Consider the following 22,786-nt stretch of genomic DNA (forward strand, 5'->3'; position numbering starts at 1 on the left):
GGTAAATTTTTTGTTTATCGAATTGAATTCGGGTTGAATTCGAATTCGGTAGTCTCTAATTCGAATGCGAATTAGGTCGAATATTTCTAGAATCATTTACCGAAAATTATCGATTTCAACCTATCGAATTATCGAATTCGAATTCGCTGCTCACCCCTAGTAGGGCCTTTCCTTATTTCAGTTTCTAGCTTGATTCTAGCCAACAAGCCAACTGATTTACTTATCACTCTAGCCGTAATTACTTCACGTATGGACCCCACACAACAGGCCTTCTTTCATGCACAGGCTTCATCATTGGGCCTACCTAGAACCCACCTTATGGGCCTCGATTCCGTAACTGGCCACGTAAATAATTTTCCGTGATTGAAGAATTGCCATTCGAGTTTTGATGGAAAGAAGTGGTTAGAAATGGTAATGATCGCGTTGTTTCATGCCAAAAAATTAGGATTCAGGTTTCCATAAAGATGACGCAAGTCGATAATATAAAATTGATTTACGAACCCTAACGATTTGAGGCGAGACAGATAGAGAGAGATCATGGGCCGCGGAGGAAGCGGGGGAACGAGGTCTGCCGGAAGGTCTTATGGAGGTGGCTATAATTCGTATGGTGCGTTATTCCGTACTGTAATTCCAGCTTTTGTTTCCATGCGGCCCTTTATTTTTTTTAAATCTAAAAATCCAATTCGATCTCTGTTTCAGAAGGGGCTGCCGGAGGTTCAAGGTTGCGTAAGCGTTCTTCAGCTTCATCAGTCTTCACAGCACCATTCGATGAGCAGTATTGGAAAGAAGTGAAGTGGATGTATAATTTGACCGACGAGTCGAGGTGCAGATTGGGCTTAGAGCTTCTGGATACGGTAGGTATATTAGGATGCCCATTGTCACCAATTCATCGTCATAGGAGGATATTTTGCACCAGTATATTGTGGTTTTATTTTTCTCTTTTAGCTTGTTCGTTTTTGACACAAGTGTCCGAGCTTGAGCTTAGCTGACATACTGATTCAATTGCATCCAACTGAAGCTTAAGCTATGCTAATCATCAGACTTTCGATCTATGGCAATAAGAATTTTCGTTTGATTCTTTTTTAGTGCGAAGAAAATAGAGGACCTGGTGCCCCCGAATGTGAAAAATACCGGCAAGTGCTTGCGGACTGTTGTAGCGGTCGAAGGGGTAAGTTGCCCATTTAATACATGGGTTAATTCTTCATGGAGTGTTTCCGTGCTGCCCATTTAGTTTGTTGCTTTTTCTTTCAAAATCCAATTGTTCTTTGTTTTAGCTGGGGCCCCTAGATGTCCCAAAGCTTCATCAACCGACAGAGCACTGGGGGATGATAAGACGTGGATGTATAAGTTGAGCGATGGGAGTAGATGCAGATGGGGCTTAGAGCTTCTGAATATGGTAGGTGTATTACCATGTGACTGTCGCCAGTTCATCATCAGAGAATATTCGAACCAGTGAATTCTGTTTCTTCGCTTTGAGTGTTGGATACTCTAGTATAAGATACAGATATCAGATTTAAGTATTTTTTTTTATTTTAATGAAATTAAAATGAAAAGATAATGGGCTTCCAATTCAAGCTTGAGCTTTGTGATATGGATTGCATTAGACCAAACTCAGACCTCAAACCTTAGCTAGGTTTTCTATAAAAGCCCATTTTTTTAGACTATTGATGGATATGTTGTAAAGAATTTTCATTTGATTGTTTTGTAGTGCGAAAATATCAGGTCACCTGGTGCCTCAGAATGCGATAAATATAGGGAAGTGCTTGATGGCTGTCTTATGGCAGAAAGGCGTAAGTTGCCATTTATCGTACTCGTTCGACTTTCAACTTGTAGTCTTTTGAAATATGAAATAGCTGCAAATTTGTGAATTTTTTTGTACTTCGATGGAAAGTAAATCATCTGGCACTTGCTCACTCCCTCTCCCTCTTATTGGTCAGACGTCTATTTATAGCTGTTAATTTGTTCCTGATTTTGTCTTATCCTTTGCATTCATTCATATATAGTGTTTGCTACTTGGTAGGATTAATCAATCATGGCTACATTTACCTGATGTATTATAGCTTGGTCTATTCAAGTGATACGCTTAACTATCACATTGGAGCTCTGCTCTTTTAGGACATATTATTTGGAATCCTAGATATTTAAAGTACTTAGATTTGTATTAGTGCCATCAGCATTGTCCATGCAGTAAAATATTTTCCTTGTTAAATTCGTAGGTCTAAGCCCCCTCTCTCTGACCTTCCTTTGGTTTTCAAATTAATTGAATCATCCTTGTTAATGCTCTTTCCTGGACTATGGTGATTTTCTTGAGTGTAACCTGCGGCCAAGATATTGCAAATTGCAAATAACAAAGGATCAAATTGAAAAGGCAAATGAATTAATTGACTTAAAATTGTGAGATCAACCTTTTATGTTGAAATAATCAATTTATGCGCAAATGGTACAAAGTAAACTGGAAAGACAAATGAAATTGACCTTGAATTTTTTAATTTTTTTGTTTTCAAATGAGAGATTTAACACATTATATTAATGAAGGTAAATGCTTGAATTTATTCTCGTATATGTAGTGTACGTAAGCATGTCCTTTGCTCTCTTATGTGTGTCTCTTGGTATGATTGATTCTGTTTGATCCTAGGAGGCACTTTTTGTGTTTCTCTGCTATGCTTTGACTGTTTGTTGTTTTTCCCTATATTTTAGGTGATAAGCGACATTGAAGCCTCATCAATTTCATCACTGTTTCGTATATTATTTTGGAATTCCTTGGTCTGGAGACTAGATTGTCCTTGAAAATTTACCTGCAGAGTACATGCCACAGTTGCGTGCAATATAAAAGTATCTCAATTGAACCTTTTTCTTTGAGAATGAGTGACAACTTGTAGTTTCTGTGGCTACATTATTGTAATTTTGTTAGTGGTCCGGCAGACACACTGTTTTGGTTCTCTATTTCTTGTCAGTCTTCTGCAAGTTTTAGATGTAACTGGTGTCTAGTGCATAAAGTTGACTTTCCTGGGTTCTAGGACCGGGTACATTTGTACTAACCGATTGGTAACCTGAAATAGTGTTTAGTCTGATGATAGTTATCAGTCACTTAAAAGAAGCATATTTAGAACTATGGTATGGTAACTTATGTACTCTCAATAGTGATCTACTTGATTGACAAATGATCTTTTTTGTGCCTTTCTTTAAAGAGGAGTTTCCATTTTGTTGATTTTTGTTGCTTTATGTTTGCAAAATGTGTTTCTGAGTACCATCTCCAATCTCCTTATGGTAGACATAATTGTAGGCTAAACCCCTAGATCCTTTTCATTACTGAACCTTGTTATAAGTTAACATAGCTATGATGTTGGGCTTTTCTAGCTGAATTTGGAAGATTTAAACTAAAAGGTCTGGTACTTTGACAAGCAATTGTTGCTTTGACAGCTAAGCAAAGATGTTAATTAACTAAACTAATTTTAGAATCTAGCCTGTCCTTGTAATGGTATTGATAGGTACAATGTTGAGTTCTATTTACCAAGAATAGAGATGCAGCTAGCTTTTATATAGAGATTAATTTTTAAAGTCTCCACAGATTATACAAATGTACTACGAACCTTCTGTTATTTTAATCATTTTAGTTAATAAAGCCCAATATCGCTACTTGTAGCTTAGGGACCCTGCTTCTGACCTGAGAACATTAAAACTCAAGATCTTTCAATTGCTATGACAAAGCTTGTTGACAGGGAAAAGGTGTAGATAACTTGCCGTGGTTATGGTGTTGGAATCAAGCTATAAAAGAAATCATTAAAATGCACAGCTATATAGCTCTAACCCCATTCTTAATTTCGAGAATGAGAAATTATCTGCTCCATGATGGCACCTGCTTTTGTCCTAGTACAAAACAGATAAGGTATACTAGTGAGGTTAGAGAATGGAATGTCTGCAAATGAGATCTATAGACAAAACACCCTTGTGAAGGAAAAGATGTGATCTATATTCAAAAAATGGTGGGCTTTGAACTGTAGAATCCTATAGAAATGCTGATTATATGATATTCTCGAGAATGAAGCGAAATCTTGACGAGATATTTAGTTTACTAGACGACAAGGAATTCCAAGTTCATTCTCTGCAGAGATCATAATTTACTGAACGGTAGCACATTCAAAGCTTTAATTATTTAGAATTGCTTCCACCCTGGAATTGAAAAATAATCCAATCTTTTGTACTTCGGAATAGCATGCAACTTGGTACATTGACGGTATTTTTCCCCATCTTGTCGTTTTGCTTATTTGAGCACTCCTTTGATAAGTAGTAATTGATCTTTTAGGACTCTCTCATGATAGATGCTGCATGAGCAGATATAAAATAATTGTCCAAGTTGAGATGGTAGATGAACGCTTGCAGATTGAATACATATCTGCAGAAAAGAAAAAGTTAAATTGTCTTGTCATCTTGATCAATCTCAATCGTACTAGCCTTTTGGCACTAAATTACTTATTCATCATAAACAACTTATCGCAAAAGACTTGGGCTGCGTTTGGATTGAGTGTTTTTGCACCTGTTTTTGAAAAACTGTTTTTCACATTCCAAATGCTACAGTAATGTGTATTTCAAAAATAACTTCAAAAACACCCATATCCAAACAATATATCAAAAACAACTCCAAATATATTTCAATTATGTATATTTAATTTGTATATTTTAATAAGTATATTTCAATTTATATATTTTAACTATGTATTTTAATATGTATATTTCAATTATATTTTAATATGTATATTTCAATTATGTATATTATATATATATTATATTAATATAAATATATTTATTTCAATTATGTATAATATTATATATATTATACATTTCTAATATTATATATTTATACATACATATTATAAATATTTTATTTTATTTATAATATATTTATATATATTTATAATATATTTACATAAATATTATATGTTATATAAATTATATATAATATAATGTATAATATATTATACATTTATACATAATATATAAATATTTATGTTTATTTATAATATACATTTATATTATGTATAATATATAATATAATACATTTATACATTTATATTAATATACATAATATTAATTTTACATTTATACATAATATTAATACATGTATACATTTATATGAATTATATTAATACATTTCTACATAATATTAATATATATTTATAATATATTAATTTATACATTTATAATATTCATTTATAATTTATAAATTTATAATAATATACACTTATAATTTATAATATATTTATAATATTCATTTATACATTTATAATAATATACAGTTATACATTTATAAATATATTTATATTATGTATTATATATAATATAATACATTTATATATTTTTATATGAATATATAAATATATTTATTTATAAATATCTATAAATGTATTATAAATGCATAAATGCATATTTATATAAAAATATAAAAATATAATTTATAATTTATACATTTATATAATATTCATTTATAATTTATTCATTTATAATAATATACATCTATACATTTGTAAATATAAATGATTATAAATGCATAAATGTATATTTATATAAAAATATAAAAATTATAATATTCTAAAAATACTCAAAAATATGTTTCCAAAATACCTCTAAAAATAATCCAAAAAAATCTACAGTAAAACTTTTTCATATAGTTTTTGAAAAACAACCCCAAAAACAACTAATCCAAACGGACTTGTTTTTCAGATTCAAAATGCTACAGTGGTGTTTTTGAAAAACAAACCCAAAAACAGCTAATCCAAACGGAGCCTTGGTTTTATCATTTTCTTTCGGTTTTTTGTACTCTATTTTGTTGCATGGGAAAAACGAGTAATGACAAGGGTAGAGGTGTCAAAATGGGTGACTTAGGCGGGTTTGGGTTGGGTAAAATGGGTAATGGGTATAAGTGAGTCAACTCATTTATATCCATTTAATTAGATGGGTATAAATGAGTAAGTCAAAAAATGAATTGGGTAACCCAATTACCCATTTATAACCCATTTATTTTAACTTTTTGTAAACTCATTTAAATTCATTTTTACAAACTAAGTTATCAATTTATACCATTCTTTGTACCCATCATTAGTTTTAAATATTTACTTATAATGTTCAATAAACTTAATTACCAATTTTTTTCAATTATACTCTATGTCACAAAATTACCTATTATTTAATAATTGAATAATAAGAATATAAAAATTTGAACTAAGTACTATAAAAATTAATATAAAAACTTAATCCAAAAATTTTGAATCCCTAACATTTTTTTTCATATATAAATTTAAAATTTCATTTTAGAAAGATAAGAAAATAGGCTAAAATTTATCATAAATTAGTAATGTTGAAAAATGAGCAAGTTAACAAACTAAGAGAAAATAAAATAATAAGATAAAACCAACAAATAATAATAATAATAATGAAACAAAAGTAGTTAACATCATGATAAAATGAAAATTTTGAAAAAAAAAATGGGTGGGAGAAAAAAAGAGACTTGGGGGGAAGAGAATTTTAAATGGGTTAATTGGGTTTGATGGGTTAAATGGGTATTATTGGGTAACTCATTTATACCCATATATAAAAATTTAAGATACCTATATCCATCTATTCATGGACGGGTATGAGTAAATTTAATTAAGTGGGTTGATTTGTCACCTCTAGACAAGGGGAATCTCTGAGTAATGAATGAAGCAGTAGAGCAGCCTTCTTTTAAACTGATTTTATAGACTATAGACCAGACCATAAACGGATACTTTAGGAGTAACTCTTGGTAAACCGTCTAGTGTCTGAGAGAGAGTCTGCTTTTAAGAAAGTGTTTGCCTGATGTTCCCTTGAACTTTCATAGGGTCTGCAGAAGTTCATATTGTGATGCTGACTGTTTCTCGCTCTCCCCTTCTTCAAAATTATTGATTTACATACTTTGATTTTGTTTGAGTCAGCTACATGCTTAATGACCAATAAGCAATGCTTTTGTCTTTGACGCATCCGTCCTCCTTTGAGACCGAAAATAAATTGTTTATACTCATATTGTATCTATAGGCGGCAAATCAACCCATTTAACTAAATTTATCCATACCCGTCAATGAATAGATGGGTATGGATATTTTAAATTTTTGTAGATTAAATGGGTATTATTGAGTAACCCATCAAACTCAATTAACCCATTTAGAATTCTCTTCCTCCAAGTCTCTTCTCTTTCTCCACTCATTTTTTTTTTCAAATTTTTCATTTTGTCATGATGTTAACTACTTTTGTTTCATTATTATTATTATTTGTTGATTTTATTTTATTATTTTAATTTTTTTTTAGTTTGTTAACTTGATCATTTTTTAGCATTACCAATTTATGATAACTTTTATAGTACTTAGTTCAAATTTTTTTATTCTTATTATTCAATTATTAAATAATATGTAATTTTGCGACATAGAGTATAAATGAAAAAAAATTGGTAATTAGGCTTATTGAACATTATAAGTAAATATTTAAAATTAATAATGGGTACAAAGAGAGGTATAAATTGATAATTTAGTTTGCAAAAAAAAAAATTAAATGAGTTTACAAAAAATTAAAAAAAATGAATTATAAATGGGTAATTGGGTTATCCAATTCATTTTTTAACTTATCCATTTATACCCATTTAATTAAATGGATATAAATGGGTTGGCTCATTTATATCCATTATCTATTTTAGCCAACCTAAACCCGTCCAAGTCATCAATTTTGACACCTCTAGTAGTATCACATGCCATTAGTCTAAACCATGGTGTTGGTGGTCACCTGTAATTTTTACAGTTATTTGCTTGGTGACCGTACTGGGGGTACTTTTGTGTGCATTACTTTAATCATAGTTGAAGAGACACAATCTGTGAAGAATTATTAGTATCGCCATGTTGTTGCAAACTCTTGTTACTCCATGGCTAAAGTATACACGTCCTTACAGTGATATTGAGGAAAAGCTGCATGTTTTGTTATTCTCTTTTTCTCAAGTGTATTTCTCTCTATTGAGTGACGAAAAGCTGCTTGTGTGATTCTTCCGTAGTATAATTAAGCCTCGATGTATTATTCTTTCGTAGGATAAGAGTAGTGTAACAATACAGTAAAAAGGAGATGCGTAAATCCTTTTGTGGATATTATGTAGTGATATGTACCATACGCGGGCGCTGGGTGGATGTTGTTTTTCCTACCATGTGGACTGGCTGTGAGACTTGAGAATTTTCAAGTGTAACTCTTCCGCAGCATTATCTTTATAAAGTCTTTAAATAGTATTTGACATTGTGTACACATGATTTACTTAAAATCAGTAGTTATAAGGGTAACAAAATGTGAATTACCGAGAAGCACAATGATTGCAAACAAACTAAGCTTTTAATTGGTAATCTACTATAGAAGTCCGCCAATTTTTCTCTACATCTTCTGTAAAAATGTTCCATCAGTTACTCACCAACCACACCTATTGAATTTCATAAACAATATGTTGCTTGCAAGTCTACGGTTGCAAACTCAGCAACTTTCACACCTCGACGTCCATCTAAATATTCCAAAAGAAGCCTACACATCCAACTTCATGAAATTAGCTAACAAAATTAATCTCTCCAAATATGAGCAAATACAGGCTCCACTTGGCCGTGAATTTTTTAGGTGTTTGTTTAAAATTTTACTGTGGTTTACTGTAGAAGTTTTTAAAAAAAAAAAAATTTGAAGTGTGTTTTTTTTTTAAATATTTTTGAAGTGTGTTTTTTTTTTATATTTTGAAGTGTATAGTTTAAAATTTTTGAAAAGCTTTTTGAGATTATTGTAATTAAAGTTTTTAAAAAACTTGTAGCAAACAAACTTGGTAAAAAACTTTACTTGTGAGCAAGAAACTTGGCAAACTTGGCCACAAATTGAGAAACTTACCTTTACAATTAACCAAATATTACACCTTTTGACAATCGACTACCTTTTGCTCGTGAGCACAGCTTCCCTTTTTGGAGAAAAAATGGAAGTTGTTATCTATTACAAGCTGAATAATTAGCAAGATTATCCATTTCAGCAAAAATTTATGCTCAATTAAATATTTTCAATTCTATTGCTCAACGTCAAATTAAAGAAGACAAACATCAGGAATTCTTATATTGATGTCCTTTTGCTCATGTCTTTACATAAATCTTGCTTGTCCTTTTTCTTTTGCTAGAGTATGGTTCTTTCGTTAAATTTTTGTTGATTTTGTTCCAAGGGGATTGGCTTGAGTTATCATATGTCCTGAAAGTTAATTTGATTTGGTTGGATTGAAAATAATTTAAAAAAAAAATGGAACTACCATGCTATTGCACTTGTGGACCTTACTACTATTATTGTGCTTAGATTATGTACAATATGAGTCTCTAATGCTTAATCTCAATTAACGTTTTGTTATTTAATTAATCTCAGTTAGTTTTTTTGGATGTTCTTCCCTCTATTTTTTTAGTCTGTAAGATTTTATGTTTATTGTCTGTGATGCTAAGAGTTGTTGGTACAAAAATTAAATGGCATATATTGTGTTAAGAGGATTCTGAGTGTGAGATAATGGCTTGTTTATTTTATCATAGACAAGAAAGCATATACAATTCTCCAATCCTTATCATTTTGAGTCCTATATCTCTTACTATTCTGCAGCCATTCCTATATTTTACAATTATATCGATTTCTAGCCCGACATATTTTAGTGTTGTTCATAAATTCCTATTGAATTTGTTCATGAGCAACACATTTTTGGTGTCCATAAAAAATTAAGTCAGCATTATACGGTGATATATTATTTTCAAACTAATGACATTGTCATTGCTACCCAATTAGTCAGCAAAACAAAAAATGACCCTCTGTCATTTAGAAACTAGGTTGAAACTGTGGCTTCTCTTCATTGCTTAATAAAATTACAAAAAATAATCGCAAAGAGTTTGGTGCACCTCTATGTAAATTTTTATATTTAATATCCCAATTTGAATAATTAGACATTTCTGGGCAAGTTTGAAAATTACACCGTGCATCGTGCAATATTCTCCTCCTAGTATATATATAAAGGGCTAGAGGTATCTTGGTTGTACAAGGCATGGTCTCGACCCACTAGAAGTTTAGTTAAACACATAGCAACAACTATTTTTGATAAATACAGGAGAAAAATTGAGTATCAAAATAACTAGATTTGCCATGAAGAGAAATTTTGTTCGATGAAGTCAGCCCCTTATTTATCATGATTTGAACAAAGATTTTTAAACCAACATTATATGTACATAATGATACCCAAAAAGAAGGAAAGATAGCAAGTATATTGCATTGCCAATTTAATAGCATCATAGATTTAATTGTGACTAAACCAAAAGCAGTCATAATACTTTTAATAATCAGAAAAAAGTTTATAAAGTCTCTAAGATTTGTCACAATTTTCAACATTAATAAAACATACAAATTTACTCATTTTTCTACCTTTTTTAGAGAAAAAACAAGTTATTAATCCATCCATTTAAATCATTTTTAACAGCATCACAAACAAGTGAGATTATCTATGAAATAGCTTGAGAATACAAATAGCAATTTTAGATAAAAATATGAATTGCCATGTTTACAGATGTACATATACAAATTCGAAACCAACCATTTGTTTGATAAAAAAATTGTCTTTTTAATCAAGATTGAATTTTTTAACAATATTTTGTCAAGTCACACACTAGGCTAAAAGTCTCAATTCCAACTTCCATCACTAATTGCAATCATTTAGCAATCACAATCAATTCAGCTACTTAAATCAACAAAAGTTTATCAACTCCTCTAGCCAAATAGTCATGATATGTCCAATTTCACACCTAACTTATATTATCATTAAGGACAATGAAAAAGGATAAAAGTATAAAGCCATAGAACCAACTTAAGTAAATGATTTTGAAATCTAATTTTACACCCCTTTTATTCTCAAACTATCATTTGCTAAAATTAAAAAGCATAAAAATATACCACCTATCATGGATACAAGCTAATAATCCAAAATGAAGAGTTATTGTTGGAAGGATTAGACAAAATATTATCTTCCCTCTAAGACAAAAACATTATTTTTCCTCCAACAAGAGCATCAAACATTCACTCGAATGATTACAGAAAATCAAAAAAGCATACTTCAAGGAGAATGAAGTAGGTAGCAAAAAGGAAAAAAAATTAGAAATAGCTAAAAATAATGAAAAGGTGAGAAAATAAATATTGGGAGATGAATAAGACTAAAAAATGACCAGGAGAGTGATAAGGAAGTATCGAGAAAGGAATAATTATGGAGCATGATTATGGTCGAATGTAGTTAGTAGAGTTACTCTGGCCTGAAATAGCCAGATTAGTTTAAAATAAAAATTGTTTGCACTCTAAAAATTGAGAGAAAAAACCTCAATAACAGAACGCTACGTAATAAGTAAGAATATAGTTTTAATACAAAAACAATATGTAACTTCCCAACAATAATAAAGCAGAAAATCTCGCATCAAATAGCTAACATAAAGGAAAAAAATTTCTAAACATTAAAAATGAACTATATATCAAAATTGCAAACTACATAGATTTGCATTTAGTTTCAAGACAAACCTCACAAAAGAATAACCAACTTGCTAGGGCAAAACAAACAAATGCTTAATATATAGGATGCAAATCATGTATAAAATCAAGCAAAGGCTGTAACCTATCAATGTCTACTATCTTGCAAAATCAGTAAAAACACAATCTTGAGTGATTAGCAAAAATTGACAATGCTGAGAAATGAAGGGAAAATGGGGAAAAAATGGGAAAAAAGAAAAAGAAAGACAAACAGAGGAGGAAGCTGCGAAGAAAGGAATAAGCAAATAGATTTCTGATCATGAGGCAAAAATGGAAAAAAATGTTAAATGGTAGCAAATGATCATGAATTACAATTACTGGACTAAACAATAAAGGAAGTATCAAATCCATCCTTGACCTCCTGCAACAAAATCATTCATTTAGTTAATTATGAAAAAAATGCATCAACTAATCTCGCAGAAAAAAGAATGTAGAGTAAACACCAGGATAAAAGCAAAAAAAAAAAAAGCAAAAAAAAAGCAAAAAAAAAAATTAAAGGAATATAGGGTGAAAATTTAATGTGGAAGAAGCAGTGTAGATAGGGTGAAAATGGGGAAAAAATGGGAAAAAAGAAAAAGAAAGACAAACAGAGGAGGAAGCTGCGAAGAAAGGAATAAGCAAATAGATTTCTGATCATGAGGCAAAAATGGAAAAAAATGTTAAATGGTAGCAAATGATCATGAATTACAATTACTGGACTAAACAATAAAGGAAGTATCAAATCCATCCTTGACCTCCTGCAACAAAATCATTCATTTAGTTAATTATGAAAAAAATGCATCAACTAATCTCGCAGAAAAAAGAATGTAGAGTAAACACCAGGATAAAAGCAAAAAAAAAAAAGCAAAAAAAAAGCAAAAAAAAAAATTAAAGGAATATAGGGTGAAAATTTAATGTGGAAGAAGCAGTGTAGATAAGGATTCATGTGACTGTTTTTGGCTAGAAAAGAAAGAGGAAATGAGGGGAAAAAAGAAAGCCAAAAGAAAAAGAAAAAATTGAAGACAGCTTCCTCAAACAATTAATAAGCCACGTGTCAAAGTAGATGGGGGTAACTTGACAACCATTAGAACTACTACAATATTCTCACTTCTTTCTTATATAACAAGTAGACTAGAGGCACTTGAGTTGTGCAAAGCACAACTTGGACCCCTTAGAAATTTAGTTGAACACGTAACATTAAATTATTTCGGCACATGATGAATGAATAGAAATATAGTGTGACGACCCCACCTCCCCCTAAGGCGTACCAAAGGGTTCGGCGGACCGCCTGCCCAGCTCTCGCCAGGACTCACTCACTATCTCTATCGAATAATGTACACACAACCATGAACCATAAATAACAATCCCAATTCAAGCTTATAATTTACATTGATAGAAATCGAGGTACAAAGTCTCAATATACTCAAACTGGTTCAAGGCGTATACAATCCAAATACAAAACATTCTATTCGAGGAATAGCACGAGTACAAGTCAAAAATCAAACAACTAGTCTATGCTAGACTTTACATATCTCGCACCTCGCTCGTACCCCTGAAAGGAAAACAAATGGAGTGGAATGAGCTAAAAGCCCAGTGAGGTTCCAAATAGCAAATTGACCATTATTTATAAGTACGAGTTTTCGTTATAGCCAAGTAACGAGCATAAAGTGTTCATGAAGTGTTCATAAATGTGAACAGTAACACGTCAAGTAGCAATCTTAAAATGAGCGAGTGTAAAAGTTTTTCAAAAGAAACAATAATCCAACAAACAATAAGTATTCCAAAGCATAAGGATACTGATGGCTCTCAGGAGCCAAATTCCCCTCTGCATTACCAGAAGCTTGATCACGTAGTAGTTGACACTCCGTCAACTTTCAAGTAAGTAACCAATCCAGTAGAACACCACTTAAACGACTCTCCGTCCACCGTTCAACCCCCAGCTGGGCCCAAAATCCTCAAGAACATGGGTGGTAATACTCGAGTATACCGATTAGTCGAGGAGATATCACTCCACTCGACAATACAAGAGACCCAGGGTTCGTTACCCAATCGACCAAGCCCTTGCCGGCTCGACTAGAGTAACTCGCCACAGGGTTTCTGGAATTCCAGGAAGTGCGCGCATCATAATCAAGTATATCAAGTCAATTGCAACAATAAACAAGTATATCACGTAAGGGCAAGTGCGATAAAGTACACTCTTGCCATTACAATTCACGTATATAACATGTAATCAGATTGGTCACGTATCAAGTTCAAGTATCAAGTTCAATTTGGTATTTGAAAGCACTCACCAAAAGATATAGTGCCTTTACTGGTCACTTTCAGGTTATACTCCGGGTTCGGAGTCCAAATCTGCGATAAAACTCAGTTTGAGAACTTTGAAACATGACTAAGATTCGAAACTTAGACGTTTCGTTCAATAAAATCAAGAAATTGAAATTCACTCGGATGGTAGTCGTGAAACACTTGCTCGCTTTTTAAATGGTAAAACTTTGTAACATTTATACTTGAAATTGTCTTGCAAGTTGAAGTACAAGGAAAACATACTTCGAGCAATCATTATTTCATTTCTCAAGGGTACAAGTTCGGCCAAGTCCTTACTTATATACCTCGAAACAAGAAGACTCAAGTACCCTAGATGGTTCAAGTACTATTCATATCAATTCGACCCAAGTCGCAAGTGTATTTATATAGTCCTCGAGCGTAAATTCGGGCAGCATGCCCTTTGTGTTTACCTAATTTTCCAGCCTTTTAGGCTTCATTGTTTTTCTCAAACACAACCCAACATTACATATCTCAACAATTCAAGCCAAAAGCCGTTCCATAGGCTCACAATATCATAAAAACAAGATTCACAACAATTACAAGTGCAGAAATTTAACTTAGTACAAGACAGATTTGACGTACAATTGCGGAAATAACATATCCGAGGCTACGCTTATTGGATTGAGGCATAACCTATGCCGTTTCGAAGCTAAGACACAGGGCTACAATATTCATGAGGTCACTTAGTCCAGTTTCTAATGTAACTTGGTCAAATTCTCGGATTACTAAACCAAAAACCAAATCGTCGGCTGTTTAAACGCAGAACACTGTAATGGACAAAACTCAGTGTACACAAGTCCGAATCAGGTGTTCTTAGAGGCATTTTAAAGCTACTTCAGAGCACTACAACTTTCATGTTTTGGTCCAGAGCTAAATCAGAATGGACCCTGGTCAAAAATCGTGATAAACTGGACTCAACTGAAGAAACGGACTACTGGGAAATTCTTAAAGCAGTAGGGGTATTTTGGACTTTTCACGTTCTGCGTTGCTCCGATTGAGCTGAAATTTTGTAGGCACCTATAAAACACCATTCTCTACAACTTTCCTTCTTTGACCAAAGGCCAATTCGGCCTCTAACATACAGATACAATTTCGGACAGAATGCTTGGGAAATTTTCCAGAAATCTGGAATTTTTAGCTCTAAGTGTAGTTTCCTCAAATTTCTGGTTCCAATCACCACTAAACAACCTTATATAACTTTAATTGCAACATTCATGCATCATACATCAACTTGAGCAGAAAATCAGGAACCCTAGTTCATCAAATAAATTGGGGAAAACTACTAAAACATGCTAATCATCCATAATCTCACCCTAAAATCAAGTTGCCCATCTTAATTTAACCAAATTAAAAGCAAAACTTGGAGAGATAATCTCTCTTACCTTGAGTAGAGGTCACTAAGAGTAGTCCAAGCTTCCTTCCTTCAAAAACTTACCACAAATCAACACTTAGTCACTCAAGAACAAGTTTAATCGGTTTACTTTGTTTATTTTCTCACTAAGTTGTTGGATTTGAAGATGAAATGGAAGGTTTGCTCTCTTATTTTTCCTCTCTCTCACTCACGGTTCTTCAGCAGCAAAATGAAGAGCAATGAAGCTAAGTGTTGGTCTTATAAGAAGTAAGAAGGTTAGAGTTAATTATGACCACAAATTTCTACTAACACTTGGACTAATCTTGTCCACTAATTTTTCTCTTTCTTCCCCTTGCTTCTTAGCCACAAATTTCGGTCCTTCTTAGCTGAATATAAGAAGATATTTTGGCTTAAATATCAATGAGCTTGTGGTGCAAGAAAGTGGTAGTCCAATGGTGCGTTCAAACGGTAGTGCGCGGGACCCGCCGGTTCGCGCCGTTTTCTTAAAAACTCACGTACTAGGTTTTTTTCTTTCCATTCACTAACCTTGTCTCATGGCTACTACTCACATATTATTTCTCACTTAAAAGTCACTTTTAATCATCAAATTGATCCTTGGCTAGTACCGAAAATTCATCCGGCGGAAAAATCGAAAAACCCTAATTTTGCTCAAATCTTGAAACCGAAGTGTAAAACCCTATTTCCAGGTTCATCTGCACTTATTGTTGAACGATTGGGTAGTAGGGCCTTAATAAATAATAATTTTCAAATAAAAGGAAATTTTTAAGAAAACGTGAGGAATTTTCCAATTCCAATGATTAAATTTAGGGTTTCAATCAAAATGTGAGAGATTTAGGAGAACCGGTTAGTCACAAGTAAACTAGGGTTTTTGATTAAAACATTAGGGTTTCTAGTCTTTTAAAACAAAATAAGGTTTTAAATCAAACCCAAAGAAATACACTTTAATATTTTCTTCACAAACAACCTCCTAATATTCGGGATGTTACAATCTCCCCTCCTTAAAAGAATTTCGCCCTCGAAATTCCAACGGGCACTAAGAGTCCTTTAAAGTCAGTCAGGTACTAGAAATCACTCCAATCCCTTATATATGACCTTATCATTTAGTAAAAAAAAGCTAAGAGATAACCAAATAGAACATGCAAAAAGGGCTCAATTCGCATAACTAGCCCTAAGTTGAAAGAAAAGTCTCAGATATTTGAAAAATTTAAAACATGGCTTAGCCTCAAGTCGAAAATTTTTACCCCTGCCGGGTGCTTGGAAACACAACAGGCAAAGCCACACAAATACGAATAAGTTCAAAAGCAAGGTCAAAGCAGGGTTCAAACATATAAGTTCAAAAATAGATTCAATTATTTCAAGTTCAAGAAGCACGGGTACAAATAAGAACTCACTCGACTAGCCTATACCCAGCAATTCACATTCTCAAACAGTCGCCGAATTCAAATCCACATATAGGTCATATTACTCATGTGTAAAAATCAAATCAGGTCTATTACATGTACGTAAGAGCACACTCGCCAAAACAAGTTCAAGTCCTAAATGAGCTCATTTTAGTCTGTCTCAGACAGTTCAAGTATTGCAAACCCCTTTGATCAGTCCAATAACAAGGTTACATGTTAGAATCATCCACGCTTTAACCTTTCCATCAAAACTCACCTCAAGTGCAATCAAGATACAGACCCTTATTCTAACGCACTTTACTATATGATACCCAAGTACAAGAATCCACAATAAGACAATTCACAACTCGAGCCGGCCGGTCCCAAGAGCAAACCATCCATATTAGAGATTCCCACCTGGCATAACTAACTAAGGTCTCCAACAATAGACAATCGTTCCACACTTAACAAGTCAATTCCAACAGTCCGAGAACCTTCTCCCGGCACGAGCTCAAAAGGAGCTCTGATACCATCTGTGACGACCCCACCTCCCCCTAAGGCGTACCAAAGGGTTCGGCGGACCGCCTGCCCAGCTCTCGCCAGGACTCACTCACTATCTCTATCGAATAATGTACACACAACCATGAACCATAAATAACAATCCCAATTCAAGCTTATAATTTACATTGATAGAAATCGAGGTACAAAGTCTCAATATACTCAAACTGGTTCAAGGCGTATACAATCCAAATACAAAACATTCTATTCGAGGAATAGCACGAGTACAAGTCAAAAATCAAACAACTAGTCTATGCTAGACTTTACATATCTCGCACCTCGCTCGTACCCCTGAAAGGAAAACAAATGGAGTGGAATGAGCTAAAAGCCCAGTGAGGTTCCAAATAGCAAATTGACCATTATTTATAAGTACGAGTTTTCGTTATAGCCAAGTAACGAGCATAAAGTGTTCATGAAGTGTTCATAAATGTGAACAGTAACACGTCAAGTAGCAATCTTAAAATGAGCGAGTGTAAAAGTTTTTCAAAAGAAACAATAATCCAACAAACAATAAGTATTCCAAAGCATAAGGATACTGATGGCTCTCAGGAGCCAAATTCTCCTCTGCATTACCAGAAGCTTGATCACGTAGTAGTTGACACTCCGTCAACTTTCAAGTAAGTAACCAATCCAGTAGAACACCACTTAAACGACTCTCCGTCCACCGTTCAACCCCCAGCTGGGCCCAAAATCCTCAAGAACATGGGTGGTAATACTCGAGTATACCGATTAGTCGAGGAGATATCACTCCACTCGACAATACAAGAGACCCAGGGTTCGTTACCCAATCGACCAAGCCCTTGCCGGCTCGACTAGAGTAACTCGCCACAGGGTTTCTGGAATTCCAGGAAGTGCGCGCATCATAATCAAGTATATCAAGTCAATTGCAACAATAAACAAGTATATCACGTAAGGGCAAGTGCGATAAAGTACACTCTTGCCATTACAATTCACGTATATAACATGTAATCAGATTGGTCACGTATCAAGTTCAAGTATCAAGTTCAATTTGGTATTTGAAAGCACTCACCAAAAGATATAGTGCCTTTACTGGTCACTTTCAGGTTATACTCCGGGTTCGGAGTCCAAATCTGCGATAAAACTCAGTTTGAGAACTTTGAAACATGACTAAGATTCGAAACTTAGACGTTTCGTTCAATAAAATCAAGAAATTGAAATTCACTCGGATGGTAGTCGTGAAACACTTGCTCGCTTTTTAAATGGTAAAACTTTGTAACATTTATACTTGAAATTGTCTTGCAAGTTGAAGTACAAGGAAAACATACTTCGAGCAATCATTATTTCATTTCTCAAGGGTACAAGTTCGGCCAAGTCCTTACTTATATACCTCGAAACAAGAAGACTCAAGTACCCTAGATGGTTCAAGTACTATTCATATCAATTCGACCCAAGTCGCAAGTGTATTTATATAGTCCTCGAGCGTAAATTCGGGCAGCATGCCCTTTGTGTTTACCTAATTTTCCAGCCTTTTAGGCTTCATTGTTTTTCTCAAACACAACCCAACATTACATATCTCAACAATTCAAGCCAAAAGCCGTTCCATAGGCTCACAATATCATAAAAACAAGATTCACAACAATTACAAGTGCAGAAATTTAACTTAGTACAAGACAGATTTGACGTACAATTGCGGAAATAACATATCCGAGGCTACGCTTATTGGATTGAGGCATAACCTATGCCGTTTCGAAGCTAAGACACAGGGCTACAATATTCATGAGGTCACTTAGTCCAGTTTCTAATGTAACTTGGTCAAATTCTCGGATTACTAAACCAAAAACCAAATCGTCGGCTGTTTAAACGCAGAACACTGTAATGGACAAAACTCAGTGTACACAAGTCCGAATCAGGTGTTCTTAGAGGCATTTTAAAGCTACTTCAGAGCACTACAACTTTCATGTTTTGGTCCAGAGCTAAATCAGAATGGACCCTGGTCAAAAATCGTGATAAACTGGACTCAACTGAAGAAACGGACTACTGGGAAATTCTTAAAGCAGTAGGGGTATTTTGGACTTTTCACGTTCTGCGTTGCTCCGATTGAGCTGAAATTTTGTAGGCACCTATAAAACACCATTCTCTACAACTTTCCTTCTTTGACCAAAGGCCAATTCGGCCTCTAACATACAGATACAATTTCGGACAGAATGCTTGGGAAATTTTCCAGAAATCTGGAATTTTTAGCTCTAAGTGTAGTTTCCTCAAATTTCTGGTTCCAATCACCACTAAACAACCTTATATAACTTTAATTGCAACATTCATGCATCATACATCAACTTGAGCAGAAAATCAGGAACCCTAGTTCATCAAATAAATTGGGGAAAACTACTAAAACATGCTAATCATCCATAATCTCACCCTAAAATCAAGTTGCCCATCTTAATTTAACCAAATTAAAAGCAAAACTTGGAGAGATAATCTCTCTTACCTTGAGTAGAGGTCACTAAGAGTAGTCCAAGCTTCCTTCCTTCAAAAACTTACCACAAATCAACACTTAGTCACTCAAGAACAAGTTTAATCGGTTTACTTTGTTTATTTTCTCACTAAGTTGTTGGATTTGAAGATGAAATGGAAGGTTTGCTCTCTTGTTTTTCCTCTCTCTCACTCACGGTTCTTCAGCAGCAAAATGAAGAGGAATGAAGCTAAGTGTTGGTCTTATAAGAAGTAAGAAGGTTAGAGTTAATTATGACCACAAATTTCTACTAACACTTGGACTAATCTTGTCCACTAATTTTTCTCTTTCTTCCCCTTGCTTCTTAGCCACAAATTTCGGTCCTTCTTAGCTGAATATAAGAAGATATTTTGGCTTAAATATCAATGAGCTTGTGGTGCAAGAAAGTGGTAGTCCAATGGTGCGTTCAAACGGTAGTGCGCGGGACCCGCCGGTTCGCGCCGTTTTCTTAAAAACTCACGTACTAGGTTTTTTTCTTTCCATTCACTAACCTTGTCTCATGGCTACTACTCACATATTATTTCTCACTTAAAAGTCACTTTTAATCATCAAATTGATCCTTGGCTAGTACCGAAAATTCATCCGGCGGAAAAATCGAAAAACTCTAATTTTGCTCAAATCTTGAAACCGAAGTGTAAAACCCTATTTCCAGGTTCATCTGCACTTATTGTTGAACGATTGGGTAGTAGGGCCTTAATAAATAATAATTTTCAAATAAAAGGAAATTTTTAAGAAAACGTGAGGAATTTTCCAATTCCAATGATTAAATTTAGGGTTTCAATCAAAATGTGAGAGATTTAGGAGAACCGGTTAGTCACAAGTAAACTAGGGTTTTTGATTAAAACATTAGGGTTTCTAGTCTTTTAAAACAAAATAAGGTTTTAAATCAAACCCAAAGAAATACACTTTAATATTTTCTTCACAAACAACCTCCTAATATTCGGGATGTTACATATAGGAGAAAAATTAAGCATCAAAACAATTAATATCGACAAATGTTATTTGAACTCTTATTTTTGTTAATCACACTTCCATTATTATTTTTATAATATATTCTTATTTATTGTAGGAATACAATTAATAAAATATGGAGTATAAATAAAATTTTCCTCAAAATTTATTGTGAAGAGAAATTTCATCTATGAAGTCAACCCCCCTATTTATTGTGATTTTAATAAAGATGTTTGAACCATTATTATGCTGATACCCAAAAAGGAGAGAGAATTAATACATTATAAGTGTATTGCTGTATTGACAGAGCATAGTTTTTAACAAATTTCTAACAAATTTTTGTTAAGTTATACTCTAGGCTGAAAGCTTTAATTGTGACTCTTACCACCAACTATAATCCTTGTATGCCAACCCAATTGATACTACAACACTTGAGTAATTAAAAAACAAACAAAAATTAACATTAGTTTAAATATATACATAATTTTATTGGATCCTTCAATTAAATTGAAAAGACCATAAAGTAATTGCAAAAAATGAGAGGGGAAGAAAGAAACAGAGAAAATAGAGGTAGAAGAATGCTTATTTAGATTTATCTTGATGGAACCATCACATGATATATTTTTTCTCCTAAAAAATACACAAAATTGTAACCAAAAAACAAAGAAAAGGGAAAAAAATGTGAAGTAAGAAATCAAACCCTGGGAGAAGAAAAGAAAATAATGAATTTTAGTTTTATTTTTCATAGAAGATGATCAATGGTATAAAATGAATTCTAAGATCTTTTTACATATTTTTATATTTTACCATTTATCCATGAAGAAATACCAATTAACAACATCATCTTATAAATTTAACAAACAAATGCCAGTTGGTTATAGCATTATGATCGAAGAATAGATCAAACATGAAAGATAAGAGATGAAGAAAAAAGGAAGAAAAGAAAAAGTAAAATGGGATCAAAAAATAATAAACACATTTCTTTTCTAAGTAGCTAATCATCTCAACGACAAAAAAAAGAACATGGCAACAACCTTGTTATATTAGTTTTAAAAAATAAAAAATAAAAAAGGTGAGAGATCACAGCAGTTGTCGCAAAGAAGAAGAAGAAGAGATGGAATTGACTTTATGAAGGAGAAAAAACATTTTTAATTCTTTGACTCAATTGAATCAAAGGAGGGAAGGAAAAATTTAGCTAAAATGACCAATATTCCACTTGTAAAAAATATATATAATACATGTGTCAAAAAGATGGGCTCCTACAGTAATTTAGCCTTTTTCTTATATACAATGTAGATATAAAAAAAGAGCATTGAATTAGATGCCGTCTATGTTTTTAAATTAGGATCGGACCGGCTGGTTGAACCAGGAATGGGCCAAATGTCCAGTCCGAATTATTCTAAAAAATTGGATAAGTAAAAGCTTGATCAAACTCGATCAAAAATCGGGTTTGACCGGAAAAACTGGTTCAGTCAAAGCTTTTTTTAAAAAAAGGTCAAACATTTTCGATATTATGTTTTTGAACCCTAAATTGTTAAAAATTATTAATATAATTCAAATATTTCATACTTTATAAATGTTGTCCTAAAATTTGATGTTATTTTTCCAATCAAATCCATAATTTTAATTCTAAACTTGTTAATGTTCAGTAAATAATATAAATTGCTACTTGATCGTTCTAATTTCTTTGCGTTTTCTCGTTAAATATATTTGAAACATCAAATATATTTGAATATATATTTATTAATGTTAACATGCTCGTAGGTATTTTACATAAAATATATTAATTTTTAAATAATTTTATTTATGACGTCATCCGATTCAACCCCGATCGAATATATTGACCCTGACTCCTGATTTCAACCAAGTCGATACCTGGTCCGAGTATGAAAATATAGGGTGTAGTCACTATTTAGATTTTATCATCGCAATCACTAAATTATACCTTTACCGTTTAATTACATGTTGCTCGTATTGTCAACAAATATAAGCATAGTTAATTTTCATCCATAACCACTTACAAATACTATAACCACCAAGTTAATTAAAATTCTAGTAAAAAACCTTTTAAAAGATCAAAGTTTTTTTTTGTTTATGAAAATTTAATATTAAGTTCTTTCATATCAAAAGTGATTATTTCTAAATTGCAAACATTCG

General features: G+C 32.8%; 1 protein-coding gene and 1 long non-coding RNA gene across 2 annotated transcripts; one reads left to right on the top strand and one right to left on the bottom strand.

Moving 5' to 3' along the window:
- The first annotated feature begins 340 nt into the window (after window positions 1-340).
- LOC113741555 (uncharacterized) lies at window positions 341-3,208 on the top strand. The gene is made up of 6 exons (XM_027269089.2): window positions 341-607; window positions 700-854; window positions 1,087-1,168; window positions 1,275-1,396; window positions 1,709-1,790; window positions 2,698-3,208. Exons 1-6 carry the CDS (start codon window positions 538-540, stop codon window positions 2,712-2,714), a joined length of 528 nt encoding a protein of 175 aa, XP_027124890.1. The 5' UTR covers window positions 341-537; the 3' UTR covers window positions 2,715-3,208.
- A 14,097-nt stretch (window positions 3,209-17,305) lies between these two features.
- On the bottom strand, window positions 17,306-19,834 carry LOC140004875 (uncharacterized). The gene is made up of 3 exons (XR_011812700.1): window positions 19,655-19,834; window positions 18,239-18,299; window positions 17,306-17,499 (listed from the first exon to the last, which is right to left on the bottom strand). It is a non-coding gene; the product is annotated as an uncharacterized lncRNA (long non-coding RNA).
- Between the last annotated feature and the right edge of the window lie 2,952 nt (window positions 19,835-22,786).

This window comes from Coffea arabica, chromosome 4c (assembly GCF_036785885.1).
Source record: "Coffea arabica cultivar ET-39 chromosome 4c, Coffea Arabica ET-39 HiFi, whole genome shotgun sequence".
NCBI lineage: Eukaryota > Viridiplantae > Streptophyta > Magnoliopsida > Gentianales > Rubiaceae > Coffea > Coffea arabica.

What these genes read in the sequence shown, in the direction of transcription:
- LOC113741555 (XM_027269089.2), top strand. Translation starts at nt 538, where the DNA reads ATGGGCCGCGGAGGAAGCGGGGGAACGAGGTCTGCCGGAAGGTCTTAT. An exon ending in GCTTAGAGCTTCTGGATACG is followed by an intron (nt 855 to 1,086) that starts GTAGGTATATTA and finishes ATTCTTTTTTAG; the next exon opens with TGCGAAGAAAATAGAGGACC. An exon ending in CTGTTGTAGCGGTCGAAGGG is followed by an intron (nt 1,169 to 1,274) that starts GTAAGTTGCCCA and finishes TCTTTGTTTTAG; the next exon opens with CTGGGGCCCCTAGATGTCCC.